The following is a 14118-nucleotide window of genomic DNA, read 5'->3' on the forward strand; positions in this document are numbered from 1 at the left end:
AAAATGAAGTAAATGAGCTAGTTTTATTAGCACTAATGGAATTAACAAAGTGATGTTGCATTGTAACACCATAATAAAAGGATATACCTTAAAAGCTGCAAAAGTTGTCCACAATTTTAAGTAGCAACTGTTGGTATTGCAGTAGTGGAAGTATAGTTATAGCAGTAGTGGTGATAGTGGTGCGTGGCATGCAGGCGGGAGTGTTCTGCTAACTTTATTTTGGTACTTTGAGCCAGTATCGAGTTGGCTTGGTCCTTTCACTTCACTCCTTTAGAGTCCTTCTCCACCTCTGTAGACAACAACTCGGCACAAAGCCTTTTGAGCAGAAAGTAAAGTCGATTCAAATGTAGATCTAAAAAAGGTAGGGGAGAAAGGAAAGTGCTAGAAGAGATGAGCGGTGGATTACCATGGGCTATGTTGCCCTCCTGGGTCTGTTTGGCACCAGTTTGCGCCCAGTTGCCAGTGGGTACTAATCATGGAGGATTGGCAGCACAGTGTGGCAGCTGGCAGCGATGGCGTCTACACACACAAACACTCACAAACATGCATAAACTCATATATGCCACGCACACGGCAGCCACACACATGCGCACACTGAATTACATTGGGGACAGCTGGCATTGCTAATCAACTTCTGCTGAGGAGAGGAAAGCGAGCAGCTCACAGACCTAATTAAGTCAACACATACCCAATACTGCTGCTACCGCTGCAGTACTGCAAACCGCTCGCCCGCACTCCAACGCACTGTTGAGCAAACTTTCTTCTGGGGACCTACATTTCAAAGTGTGAGAATCATCATGACCCACCTTCACCTGGCGCACCACCTGCCCTTCACTCTTCAGCCTTCTTGTGCTACGGGGATGTTTGCTACAAAACACTGTGGTGCTGGATAGAGACCATTATTTCAAGCACTTCATTTGTTTCATTAGCAGCAGTGTGTTATCAAATCCATACATTTCTATCGGTTATTGGTTCTACTAAATACATGCAAATCAAGACTTCCATCTCCAGTATAGGTTTCTGATTGTGCATGTGAGTGCGAATTTCTGTCAGTCAGGACAGAGGAGACAAGTGGGACTTTGAGCTGTGGAGAAGCTTTTACAGTAATGTCCTCTGCCGTCTCTGAGGACTCCTTCGCCATTAGACTTCACAAAGCCCCAATTAGTCTCATCAAAGGCAATTAAGCTCTCCACTGATAAGAGTAAGACTATGTTTTTCTTCCAGTGTCTTTTCATCCCCCTTGTGTCCCGCTCCGTGCCCTCTGCCTTACCAGCTCTGGGCCAAGTGCTCTTTGCTGTCCTAATGCGCCTCTTCTGCTCATTACCCACTCCCCGGCTCTTCTACAAACGCATGCTCATGTTTGGTTGTGTATCACCTTGCACTGAACTGGTAAAGCATTCATCAGTGAAGTGCAGCCTTTTCTTTTCTCCATGCAATGCAGAGTGATAATCCTGCGTGGCCCTATGTGCATGTGCGTGTCACACTGGGTACTGGCCGCAGATTGGGGGGAGTTGATGAATCGTCCGTGTCGTTCAAAAGCCAATCCCCCCTCCTCAGTATGCAGCATGTCTGCCTAAAGCTTCCTCCGCTGCTGCTGCTGATATTAAAAGGCTGTGCTGGCTCACATTAAGGCCCGGCTCCTCGCGCAGTCGCTCTCACACACGCACTAACATTAGGAGGAGTTTTTCAGCGCCAAGTGCAGATTAGGTGAGCAGGAAACATCACTCAGAGGCAGTGAGGAGCCACGTAGGGAGGAAAGACAAAAGTCAGGAACAGAATTTAAACCAGCTGAGAGGAGCTGACACCTCTCACTGTCTCTGCCTGGACCTGAGCACTAAACGAGCTTTAGGGGCAGAGAAGGACCTGCCATTCAGTCACTTTACACACTGTGGAGTGAAACACAGGTTCCTTGAGTCAACGCTTGTGCCTGAGATGTTTAATTAGAATTAGAATATGACTGTGTGGAACGTCAAGGCCATTTTGTAAAGAATTTCCGGCACTCTAGATTAATTTCCTGCCATTGTAAGCACCAAAGCATACGCATGTACATTATCACTTTCTTTTTAATTCATCAATGCAGAATCTCAGCTAATTGTTTGATAATTAATTACTTTAAGGAGGAGATGGCAGATAAGCGAAGACCTGCAGACATATTGTACTGTAGAATTCCCAGCATCAGTGTGGAGCCTGCCTGCACTTAACACACATGACCAATGACACGCATGTAGTCATTTGGTAATAAAGCCCTGCGCGGCCAGGAGACGCTCAATTACTCGTCTCGCTGCTATTTGTGAATGCTGTCTTTTATTGAGCCTGGGTGGAGGCCTGCTGTTGATTAAAACGGCTGGTCTCCAGCTGGAGACGGGGCCAGCTGAGATAGCTGCACACATTTACTGCACAAGGCCTAACTGTGAGGAAATTCACACCTCTATTTGAGATTGAGATTAATTTTCTGCACCATGTGGCTTGTCTTGCCTCTTTAGCATGCTCCCGTTCTTATTACGCCAGCATCTGCTCCATGATGATGATGTAAATGAATGTCGAACCAAGATTATTTTATACCCTGCTGAAATGAGCAGCGTTCACATGGGGAATGATTTCTTATGTTTTCTTACGTCTTAATTCAAGCATGGACTTTTCATCCGTGTTTCCTGAATTTGCATTTTCCCACTGTGAATGCTGCTGTCAGGTATTGTTAACTGTTGACAGCCACTTTTTGCAACAGATAATTAGAGCTTAGCTGTAGTAGCGTCCACACCTCCATTGATTTGTAGATCTTTTAGCGCCCTCCTCCCTCTGGTGAGCTCTTTGCAGCCTCTACCTTCCCCTTCCTTTAGCAGCCAAAAGCTCCACTCATCTGTTTTCTGTGTATGAATTTCCAGCCATGCATTAGTCTCCCTGACATGTTCAAGCGATGCTTTATTTAGCTTGTCGGATTCCGCAAATAAACGCAATCTCGGGGTTTATGGAAAAATGGATAAAAATTAGATTGTAAGGTATTGATCCGGATTGTGAGTAGACGGTGGGGGTGCTGTATGTGTGTGCGTGCGGTGGTGATGGCGTGGTGGGGGGGGCAGCTCTCATCTGTGTGAAGAGGGAGGGGTGACGGGGGGAGAAATGAAGCCGTAATTCAGGGCTATTGAACCCCCTGCCACTGGCGGCATCGATCGGCGAGCAGCGCTTATGAGATCACACCTGAGCACTGGAGACTGCGGAGAGGAGGGGAGGTGCGTGCATGAGGGCGAGGGGGGGTTTAGCGGAGAGGGGGGGTGAGAGGGGTAAAAGGGGGAGACGAGGAGAGAGTGAGAAGGAAACAGAAGGCGGTGATATGATCAGCTCTTTAGCCGCTGTCTGAGGCCTGTTACAGTGTTAACATCAGGACTCGGAGCCAATTACCTATAACCCTCCAACTACAACAACAACTGCCTGCTCAGCTTCACACACTGAGGCCGAACTGTAGCCTTACTATCTGCGAGGATATGAGGGGTAAGCTTCAGCATCACCGTAGACCTGCGTTGTGTCCACAGAGGCCCTTTTGACGTTAAATGCAGCATGTTCTTTTTATGGGACAATGAAGTAGAAGTAGCCAGCTTTACAACACAGCATGTAATAAGTACGAACCCACACCCTTTTATTTCATGGCAAACAGGATTAATCAAAACCTAAACCCAGTATCAAGTTTTTTAAATTAACAGGAAACATGACCATAATACTCTTCGTAATAAAGGAGAGCTGCAAAAATGATAATCCCTTGGGATCCCATAGTTACTGTGCTTCTTCCGTCCTACTTCCATGTTATTACCGTGCAGTAAAGTAGAGTGTGACCAAAAGGTTGATTGGCTTTCAGCTTAAATTCAATGCAGGATCCAGATTAAAGTTTTGCAAAACAGAAAGTAAAAGTTGAATGCTTTCCAGAAATGTTTGTAGACAAGTGAGTGTGTGGTCGGCCCCACTTTGCATAATAGAGAAGGGGAAAAGTAGTAGTATTAGTGGACCACCAACACCTTTATGACTGAAAACCAATTTCGATATACTTAAACCCTAAACCTCAAATCTTGAAATACACAAGCTGAGGTCGAATACCACTCAACCCCTTCACAATTATTGAAAACCCGTGATAGACCGTCCCATCTGTCTGGACACTTACTGAAGCTTCCGCCACTGCTCAATCTCTCCTCACACAGTAACCCTTCGTGGGCTCTGACCTCTCAATTATCCCTCGCCCCTACCCCCCCCATCTCCTGCTCTTAGCACCCCAAATACCCCGACCCCTCCCCTCCCCTCACTCCCCCCAACCCCACTCCGTCCCGCCACCCCACCTCCGCGCCCCTCTTCCCCCTGCGGCTCTGTGGGTTATTATAGTGAAATATGAAGCGGTGTGAATTCTGGGCTTCATGAAATTTCCATGAGCATTGATCTGATCTGATGCGGGTGATTGCTAGGTGAATCCCTTCAGTCCAGGGCTGTTGCTCATCTATTCATTTATTTATGGCAGTTATGTTTTACTGGCTTTGATTTGCTCTTCTCGAGAGCGACAGCTAAGGATTATAAATATACCTGGCTGGGGGAGTGTGCTCTGAATCTGAGAGTGCACCGGGGCCAATGGGGCAGCTCAATATTTTGCCAAGTTATACTTTTCTTGCGGTAATCGCCAACACAATATTGCCGCTATTCGCATGATAGGGTCTACACAGAAAGCTTTCGTCATCACACGCAATATCAAAGATGGTGGAAGTGCACCCAATCTGCGCTCAAGCCTAATATTCATATGAGGTAATACATTTTTAAAGGAGGGGAAAAAACTGCTTTTACTCAAATGCTCCTGAAATTCCTTACCCAACTAAATATTCAAATATCTACATGTGGATGACTGACTGACAATGTTTGTTTGGATCTACACTACCACAACAACATGAAAACATATGGAGACAGATTTTTGCCTTTTGTTTTCAAAGTACAATACACAACGTTAAATTAATTTAGTCTTTTTTTTTTTTTTTTTAGTCTTTGTGATTTGCAACTTGAAACCCTTACAATTGCAATTTCAGTTAAGATATGCTATTCATTAAGCAGCCATCATTTGCACTGCAAGCACAGCAAGAATATACAACCATAAACACAGATACTGTATGAGAGTTACTTCATAAAGCCGTTTCAGTTAAAGAATCTTCTATCTTTAGATCAAATTTAAAAAGAGAAAGAAATTGACCTGAACAAATTGTGAACACACAAATAAACGTGTCCAAACACCCATTCATATCAATATCCCTCTACTGCCATCACTTTATTGCATATTTTAATTTATTCCACCATTATACACCCATAATTGGCATTACTTCATTTTCAAGGCAGCTTCTTCCCCCCTGCACTAATTCTTGTTGTGAAATCTTCCATATTGTGCGTAGATATAAACCATACAAATTTAATCCCCAAAGAGTCACATCCAGGTAGTTAGCGACGCGCGCTGTCCTCCACATCCTTCTACCTCTACTTTATGGCCCTTGAAAATCATATCGCTTCCTCCCTCAATTACCAAAATTGTCTCTTTATTTGTTATAAGGGGGTATCCGAGCACGTCTTGGGGTTTTGATGCTATTGTTCACTTGAGGCTCATTTGGCGCGTTGTGGAGAACTGATAAAAAATTCATCATAAAAACAAAAGCCTCGGAGAAGGGGAGAGGATGTTGTCGCAACAATCCCTTCTCAAACTGCGGGCCTAATCCAGGGCAAATCCTCCTTAAGGCTTTAGAGAGATCAGAGACGAGGGAAGTAATGTCAAATATTTGTCCTCAGAAATAATTCAGACTTTATTTGTTGCATGTGATCATCGCACTGTTTGAGCTTATTTCGTCAGACGACCAGCTGTCCCATAATGTGTAGACATCAAGCCTCTCACTGGCATCTTGGGTTTTATCTGTCCTTTTTGTCTTCCATTCAAGTGTGATTGCAACAATGAGAAGAGATACTTTTACCACAGTATTTTTGAAGTCGGATATTGTAGCAACATTCAATTAAGCTCAATAATTAAAACATAAAGAAAAACACTTTATTAATACTTGCTCACTTTTCATGAGAAATTAAGTATGTTGGTGGTAGCTCTACTTAAAGCCACACTGCAGAACTTAAAGGGACTATAAGGAGTTTAGAAATGTTAAAACTAAGTATTATCCTCCCCCTACATGTTCCAGCCATGTCCTCATTTGTCGAATGCGCTTTGACCTGTTCACCACAACTGCCTCTAAAATCCTGCACTGTCACTCAGAAAGGAGTTAATTCGGGTCCGAAGTGCCGTCATGCACGAGCTTTATATAGAAGCTGCAGTTACACATAAGACCTGAGGTGGCAGTAGTGAGCATAAAATGACTAACTTGCATCTAGCCCCTTTAAGAACGTCTCTCCATATTCACAATATTTTTCCTTGAGACGCTAGATTGAAACTCGATGTTGAAACTCGAACTCATTTTGTAGAAAAAGTACTTCTATTAAGTACCAGCCTCTGACTGGGACGGTCCATTGGGAGAGCTGTCCAAATACACACCATTGTTTCCAAACATTGTCACAGTCTCCTCTCTCCCTTTTGTGTTTTTATGTTTTGTGCGAGCCGCGCGGGAGGAGCCATAGTGAAGTCAGTGGAGGTCCAGCAGGACAGCTTGTACTCATAGCCTCTGGGGGCCTGTTTTCTGGGGCCGCCTAGTCAGCCTGGCTGCTCAGATGTGAGGGGAGCAGGGCACCAACCCTCGGGACACGGCCAAGCTGCGACCCACAGGGGAAACAGACGGGCGGCACAGACACATAGGACAATACGCGCGCATAATGGGCCCGATTTGTCCAACTGATTACAATAGAAACAAATGTTGTATGAGGACAGTATACAGCACCAAGACTTCGCGCATGGGCTGTCAAAAGCATTGAACCAGAGTATAGTCCAGAGCCTGTGAATGTATACATGCATATAGGTCAATTTAGCCAAGTAATTTATCCTAGCATAGCGACTATGCACACAGGAATAGATTTATCAACACCTTGAGGCTATGGTTCTCTTATGGGAACTGGCTATAGGTGGAACACTTTTACCTTGACCTTATGCTGTGTATCATATAACAGACACGAATAAGAAAAATGTTACCTTTAACCAAATGCACGCACACAATTGTAGTAGTTGCGGTGGTAAATACTGAGCACTTACTTAACATAACATTGTTGAGGGCACTTTACTAAACTGTGTAACAACAGCGTCTAAAAAAAAGTCCCATGTCATAACAGAAGCTGTATGTAATTTTAGACTCCTTACTGTGTTTAAAAAGTCCAGTCTGACATATAGGCATTTATTTATCTCTCATACACAGCAAGTAAATGTATACAGCCCTGACTCCTGAAGCAAGCCACCCTAAGACTTCAGGCGAAAGGAGAACATCTCAGAGTACATTAGGAATGAATTATATGGAGAGCACTTATCCAACAATCCTCCTGTGAAGTGTTTGTACTACGAGCCTCAGATCTTCATTGTATTTATTCTCATGTTTAAATATTCATGCTAAATCTTCTCATATTCAATTACGGCAGCGCGACCACAGCATGCCGAGAGTACTTTCTCCTCCCTGACTGTCTGTAGTAGACATAGCAGGTGTATGCGTATCTCGCCCGCTGAACGTGTGTGTGTGTGTTTAGCCTGTTCCCTGGAGCGATCAAGCCTTTGTTATATTGGAAGCAGACTCTGTAATTGCTTATATTAGTCGCTGATCAACGCAGGACCACGGGACACACACACATAGACATGCATTCACACAAACACTGAAAGCAACGCCCGATTCCTGACAGTCTTTTTATTAAGAGCCAAAGCAGGCGACAGAGGGAGATTCATTACATCACAGGCAAACAAAGACGCAGCAGACTTAATAGAATAGAGGACACCCACTATTTTTTACCATGTTTAGCTTAATGTGGAATTATCAGTGTGAAAGATGCTTAATTCGGTCATTTCCACTATAGAGTGACTCTTCTCTGTGAGTTGTTTGCGCCGCGCAGGTTTGATTATGTGGAATTAAATGATGTCTGTATTGGTTCCAAGTGATTGCTATCTCACTCTAAAGATTGCATGTAATTACTTTTAACAGACAGATGCTTATTGGTGTGTTATCAAGCATTTGAATCAAGATGCCCATGTACTCTTCGTGCCAGTTCCAGACAAGTACAAATCTAGAAGGAAGGAATTTGCAAACCCCCCAATAATCCCAGATTAAAACCGAATTTTGACATACAAGTGCCAACAATTTAGTTTAATTGGCATCATCTTGGCATCTTTGGCTTGACTTATTCGTCCTCTGCAGATTTTTGTTTGTACAAGCCATAAAATTGACAATAAACAAAGCCATATCCAACCACTTTGGCCGTTGTAAGTGCCTTGTCAGCAGTTTTCCAGATTGTTGATGGTGTTTTCATTGCCTCCTATTTTTTCCCCCCTCATAATAAGTCTATGGAGTCCAAAGCGATGCCTTTACTAGTTAAATTGGTCAATCTAAATTGCCTATGCGCGCAAATGCAAAGATGAACGGCTGTTTGTCTTGTCTGCTATTAAAAGGTGATTGTCCTGAGTGAACGGCACCTCATGTCCTAAATCAGCTTGAATTGGTGACCCTGAATACTGATCAGTTGCAGCGGTAACACTAATGAATGTCCCCTCTGCTCCCTCCTCTGTCTCTCTCCATCTCTCTCTTGTTTGTGTATGCAGCGCTGAACGAGCCCACCATAGACTACGGCTTCCAGAGGTTACAAAAGGTCATCCCCAGACACCCGGGAGACCAGGAGAGATTACCCAAGGTACTATGCGCATCCATAACAACTGCTCTCGTGTGTTCGCTCTCATGCCGTTTGTCATGTGCAATTACTTCACTGGATATCATCTTGGCAACACAGCGATGTATCGACAACGTCTACGGTTTCGCTATAGTTTATATATGGAGATGCAAGGACAACATGACCTAACATTACAGAGGAGTGATTGTGGGAAGCGGGCCTGCCCATGACACTGTGCAGCTTTCAGCTAAACATTTTATCATATGTTCTTGGTCATTTTCTGCCCAAACAAACACTTTATTTGCACAGCGGAAGGCACAAGCAAGTCTATTCATCCTTCCCAGCGAGTGCGAGGACATTTGGACTGGCAAAGAGCTGGAGGAAAAGGAGGTTGGAGGAGAGGGAGCGCTGGTGGAGAGGCAGAAGGAGGTTAGGTGATCCATCATAGCTGTCCAGTCTTACCTCCTGCTGGGTCAGTGGATCGAAGTCAACCCCGGGTGGACTTTATTACTTCCAGCACGTACACACACCGACGTACTACACACACGCACCCACACACGCCCTCCACAGCCGCAGCAGCAGCAGCCGGGGGGGAAGTCACCAGTGCTCATGGAGAGATGGAGAGGCCAGGTAGATGCAAAAGGAAGATAGAGAAATCACTTGTCCTCTTCGGGTGTCATGTCCGCCCCGGGTACAAGACTGTGTCCCGGGGTGTTCTGGTCTTTAGCCTATCAACCCCCTGTTTCTCTTACATCTCTTTGAATCCATCCATCTCTTCTCAGCCCGTGTCTCCTCCCTGCTCTAAATGAACGGCGCTGGCTGGCAGGCCCGGCTGTTCATTTCGGCTGTATTGATTTGTGCCTTTATTGAGGTAATAACAGTTTGTTGACCACACTTCTCTCAACCGTTGGCCTCAATCATTAGACGGGGCCAGGGCACGGTGAGGGCGATGCCAAATTCTTGAGGTACACAAATGTCCATTCGGCACCGCTGCTATACCCGCTTTGTTTTCGGACTCCACTGGTCAATTTTTAATCGAGATCGAATTGATCCAGAGTTTAATGTATTCCAGTTTCTCAGAGCTTTTTTACAAGAGGTTTGCTAATGAGACTATGCACACAGTAATGATCCGGTGTCCTGCTAGAAACCAGAGCAGATGAGAAAGAGAGGCGCACCAATGAAAGCCCAGAATAGAGGATCACGTAATTTGTGAAGTATTCATTGCTGGGGGTGAATATCAACTTTCAATTTCAATTCTTACTGCAAATTCTCGATGCACTTCAAGTATAGTGCCACAACCCATTTGCTAGAGCAGGATTTCATGCAACAGTGAGTGGTTGGTGGTGGTCCAAGGGGCCATGGGCAAATATTGGCAGCAATATTCCTCCATTATTTATTTATTTTATTTTTTGTAGTAAACATCTAAACATCAAGAGAAGTAGTAGAAGTTATCCTGACTACCAACTAAGTCTTAAACTCTTATCTTTCAGACCCATGCAATGAAAAACACAGTCCAATGATTTTGGATGCAAGATCTCATTGTCTCTGATCTCATCTCATCTCTATTTTTCCTGAAAAGTGTATGAACTGCTAAAGAAATACAAGAATCACATGTACTACTGATACGTTTGGATAACTCAGGGTTAGCAGGTGCCATACTTGTATTTAGAACCCAGAGAGACACCGGTGCATTTTGTTCTCTGTATACAAGGCATTATATTACCTCAAAAACTGCTAATTGCGACCGCTCAAATTGCGATTGTGATTCGATTGCGATTAGTCTTGCAACCCCGGTGTTTCTGCGGAGACCGGGGGCTGTGTCCGGCTAATGAGTGACCAGGCCCCTGCTCTGGATCAGGTTCCCCTTCCTGTTGACGTCTCCGCGGGGCCTGACTTTACGGGAAGAGACCCCGCGCCCAGGAAATGGTCTCCTCTTACAGCGGCAGCGCGAGGCAGGCAGCACGACGCTAACCACATTTATCTGTTTATCAGAACGACTCTGGAGCGCTGCCTAATCGCGTTTAGCCACTGGACAGATCCCTTCACTAACGAGAGACTGATAGGTACGGACAGAGCGCATGCAGGACCTGGAGAGGGAGATTAATGGAGAAAATGAGAAAGACGGAAAGACGCCACGCGATAGACGAAGGTGTGGTCACATGTGAGCAATCATAGACCAATTTGAACAAAGATTATGGTTACTGCTTTCAAAACCGAGTGGATGAAGTGAAATTAGTTGTGAATTACTTAAAATGATACTCAAGATAGGCATCAGAGTTACACATTTGTCAACCCCATAACAAAATTACTCAAGTCATATTTTGGGTGCCTGTTTTTGTTGTTGTAATGAATCTTTGCAGTCAATAAAATCTGTAAAGAAGCTAACACATAATGAGTTGAACAAACCTTTTTCTAATTCAAGAGTTATGTAATAAGTAAAATGCTTGTGCTTTAAAACTCATAGAGATAAAAAAGGAGAAGCGACTTTTGATTCTAAGATATGCGGACGCCAGTTTGCAAGCTGGCTAGTCCGGGAAACTGATCAGCATTCGTTAGCCTCCTATAGCTGTTAGCATTTACCCTTGAAATATCCCAAATTACGAACAGTCCGGGTGTTTTCAGCAGTTGTCAACCCATCAACCACATTTAGGTGATATCTAAGCCTAGTTTGTTTTTTGCGGAGTCACAACCAATGACCACTAATTATAATCTTATAATATGTTAACGATGAGAAACCACAGAAATTGTATAAAAGCCATGAAACGGACATGCCATACCTCTCCATACTTTAATACTGGGCCTGGCTTCACCATGCATTTATGATAGAAAGTTCAATTCAATCCGGAAAACCGTTGGCTAACAGAAGAACACGTCTGTAGGAACAGACACAGATGTTTCTGTGATTTATATGTTAAAACTACCCCAACAGTACAATTGATTAAAAAGTAAACATTACATATCAATGCAGATTCCTCTCGCCAACATGTTTCTCTTTCCACGGTTCCAGAGTTTAGACACGATTGCACCCCATGTGTTCTTGAGATAGTTCGCCAAGTAGTAAATATTTTGCAACGGTCCTGTTTGCCAAGGCAGAAGTTGGTGAGTCTTTAGTTAATCTCATTTGATTAACAACGATCAACAACGGACATTCCTCTACACCAAATCTCTGCAGATCCCTCCAAATCTGAAATTACATCCACAATCTAATATCCACCAGCATAACACAAGACTTGGGGACAGCTGGCACTATAGGATTATTACAAGTGATACTTTTGAAAAACATTTGTTGGAAAAGTCTGTGTTTATGTTTAGTGTTTTAGAGTAGAAGGCAAGACCTAAAAGAAATAAAAAAGAAATAAAACATTGCCTGGCTATGATGATAGTTTGACTAGCTCATTAAGAACACATTTTATTCAGCAAATAATAGAAGGCCTGAATATGAAGGTAAAGAAGGCATTCAGACCTGAAGCTCACTGGTACGGCATACACCAAGGGAACAAGAAAGCAATTAATTTATAGGCCAATTTCAATTTCAATGTATCCATACTGTATCAGAGAAAGAGTTGCATGGGTTGTCCCGTGCCAGCTGGGGGTCCATTTAGTGCCCTAACAACTCATACTCCCTCCTCCCCCCTCACCCATCTATCTATCCATCCATCCATCTGTCTATCTAGCAATCCCTGGGAGGCATGGGGCTTCGAGGTACAGCGGTGAGGGAAGGAAACGAGAAGCGGCACATACATACTAAAGAAGCACTTACCATCCTAGGGCCTGTATGTCTCTCAATCACCCGCGCCGGGCCCTCTCTCTCTTCCTCTCTCTGTCTCCCACCCTCTCCCTTCGTCCTGCCTCCCCCCCGCCAGATAGTGCTGGTAATGGGAGGTTAACACAGAGGCAGCGCTCCCATTATTGAGTGAATTTAGCACCTTGGACAGCGCTCTACAATCTTTATTGCTTTGCTGACCCTCTCGTCATGTCCTGCGCGGTCATCTTTGAGCGTGTGCGCGCGTGTGTATGTGTGTGCGTGCCATATGAGGTCTGATTGAAAGGCGGCGTGTCACCGAACAGAGCGCACACATGCTCCGGGGCTTGTTCACAGCGAGGGAGACACGCGGGAGGGTATAGCGGCGCAGCGTGAGAGTGCACGGAGGCAGCGAGGGAGGGCGGGGGCTGCAATTTTCTGGTTGTCGCGCCTCCAGCATATATCCTGGCCCCGGCACATTAACTTTTAAAAAGGGTTTGGTAGGGCTCTAGGTGTCTACATCATCACACACATATAAGAGCGCCCGCAGTCAAGACAGTCAGTGAGCGAAGGAGAGAGAGAATAGAGAGGAGAGAGACAGGGAGAGGAAAAGGGAAGAGAGCGAACAGGAGCGCTACCAAAAGCATAAATGTTTGATCTGGGAAACCCCACTCTGTGCTGCTCACCTCAGCACTATGTTCTACATCGAGACCACAAGCACGATACAAGGCACTTCACTCAAATCATCAGCTGATGGCGGTGATACAGAAGGTGTTATCTGTCTGGTTCTAGGATTGAAACTGTGTTCATTTTGGTTTACCTCACAGTATAATGTAATAGATCTAGGGGGAATGTCCTTCTGCCATAGAAAGGATACTTATCTTTACTCTAAACAGAATACACAGCATTCCAGACTCAGTGTCTAAACAAATAACCACATGTTTTGTCATTCAATGTTGATACTAATTTGGCTTCTATTGCCATGCTGTGACATCATCTGCATGCTCTGGGTGTCGTCTTAACTTGCTTGTTCATTGAATTGGAGGGTGGCTTTACAGGTAAAATTGTCAGAGTCAATACATGTGTGTCTAAAAGGTCTGTATATTCCATTCTACATGCATCCAAAAATATGAATATGTCCTGAAATATCAGGACCATTGACACTTTAGAATTCCCAACAAAATATGTAATCTTTTGAATGGTATTACATCCATTACGACAAAGAAGGAATGTGATATAAACCATTCCATAGCTTGTTTTACAGAGTTATGTACAACAAACCACAATGTTCAACAACCTGAAGCCACGCTCATGAGTCATGAAATCAGGTTTGTTGGTCTCATTACAATTACCAACTGGATTCACTGCTATGGTTTACCGACTTCACTTACACTGTTTGATCATAGCTATTTCCATGTGTCAAATTTTACCCATAAATGACCACAGTGAGTGACATCGAGGCTCCAAAAGGCTTTGTAAAAATTCCTGTACTTCAAGCCCGCACCGTTTGAGCGATCTAAAAATAAGTCTATTTTTGTCAAATGAGCCTCGGGGCTTACACGGCGAAGCGCAGACATCCCAGT

At 44.3% G+C, this 14118-nt stretch overlaps 1 protein-coding gene across 3 annotated transcripts in view; it reads left to right on the forward strand.

Annotated features, from left to right (window-relative positions):
- The window catches only part of LOC306963014 (transcription factor COE1-like), a 33948-nt gene that overhangs the window by 11444 nt on the left and 8386 nt on the right, over window positions 1-14118 (forward strand). For all 3 annotated transcript variants that reach the window (XM_079556444.1, XM_079556445.1, XM_079556446.1), the window contains exon 5: window positions 8729-8817. In XM_079556444.1, coding sequence (XP_079412570.1) covers window positions 8729-8817 — 89 coding nt within the window. The remainder of the gene's footprint in view (window positions 1-8728; window positions 8818-14118) is intronic.

Source organism: Gobius niger, assembly GCF_951799975.1.
Source record: "Gobius niger genome assembly, chromosome: 5".
NCBI classification, from domain to species: Eukaryota; Metazoa; Chordata; class Actinopteri; order Gobiiformes; family Gobiidae; genus Gobius; species Gobius niger.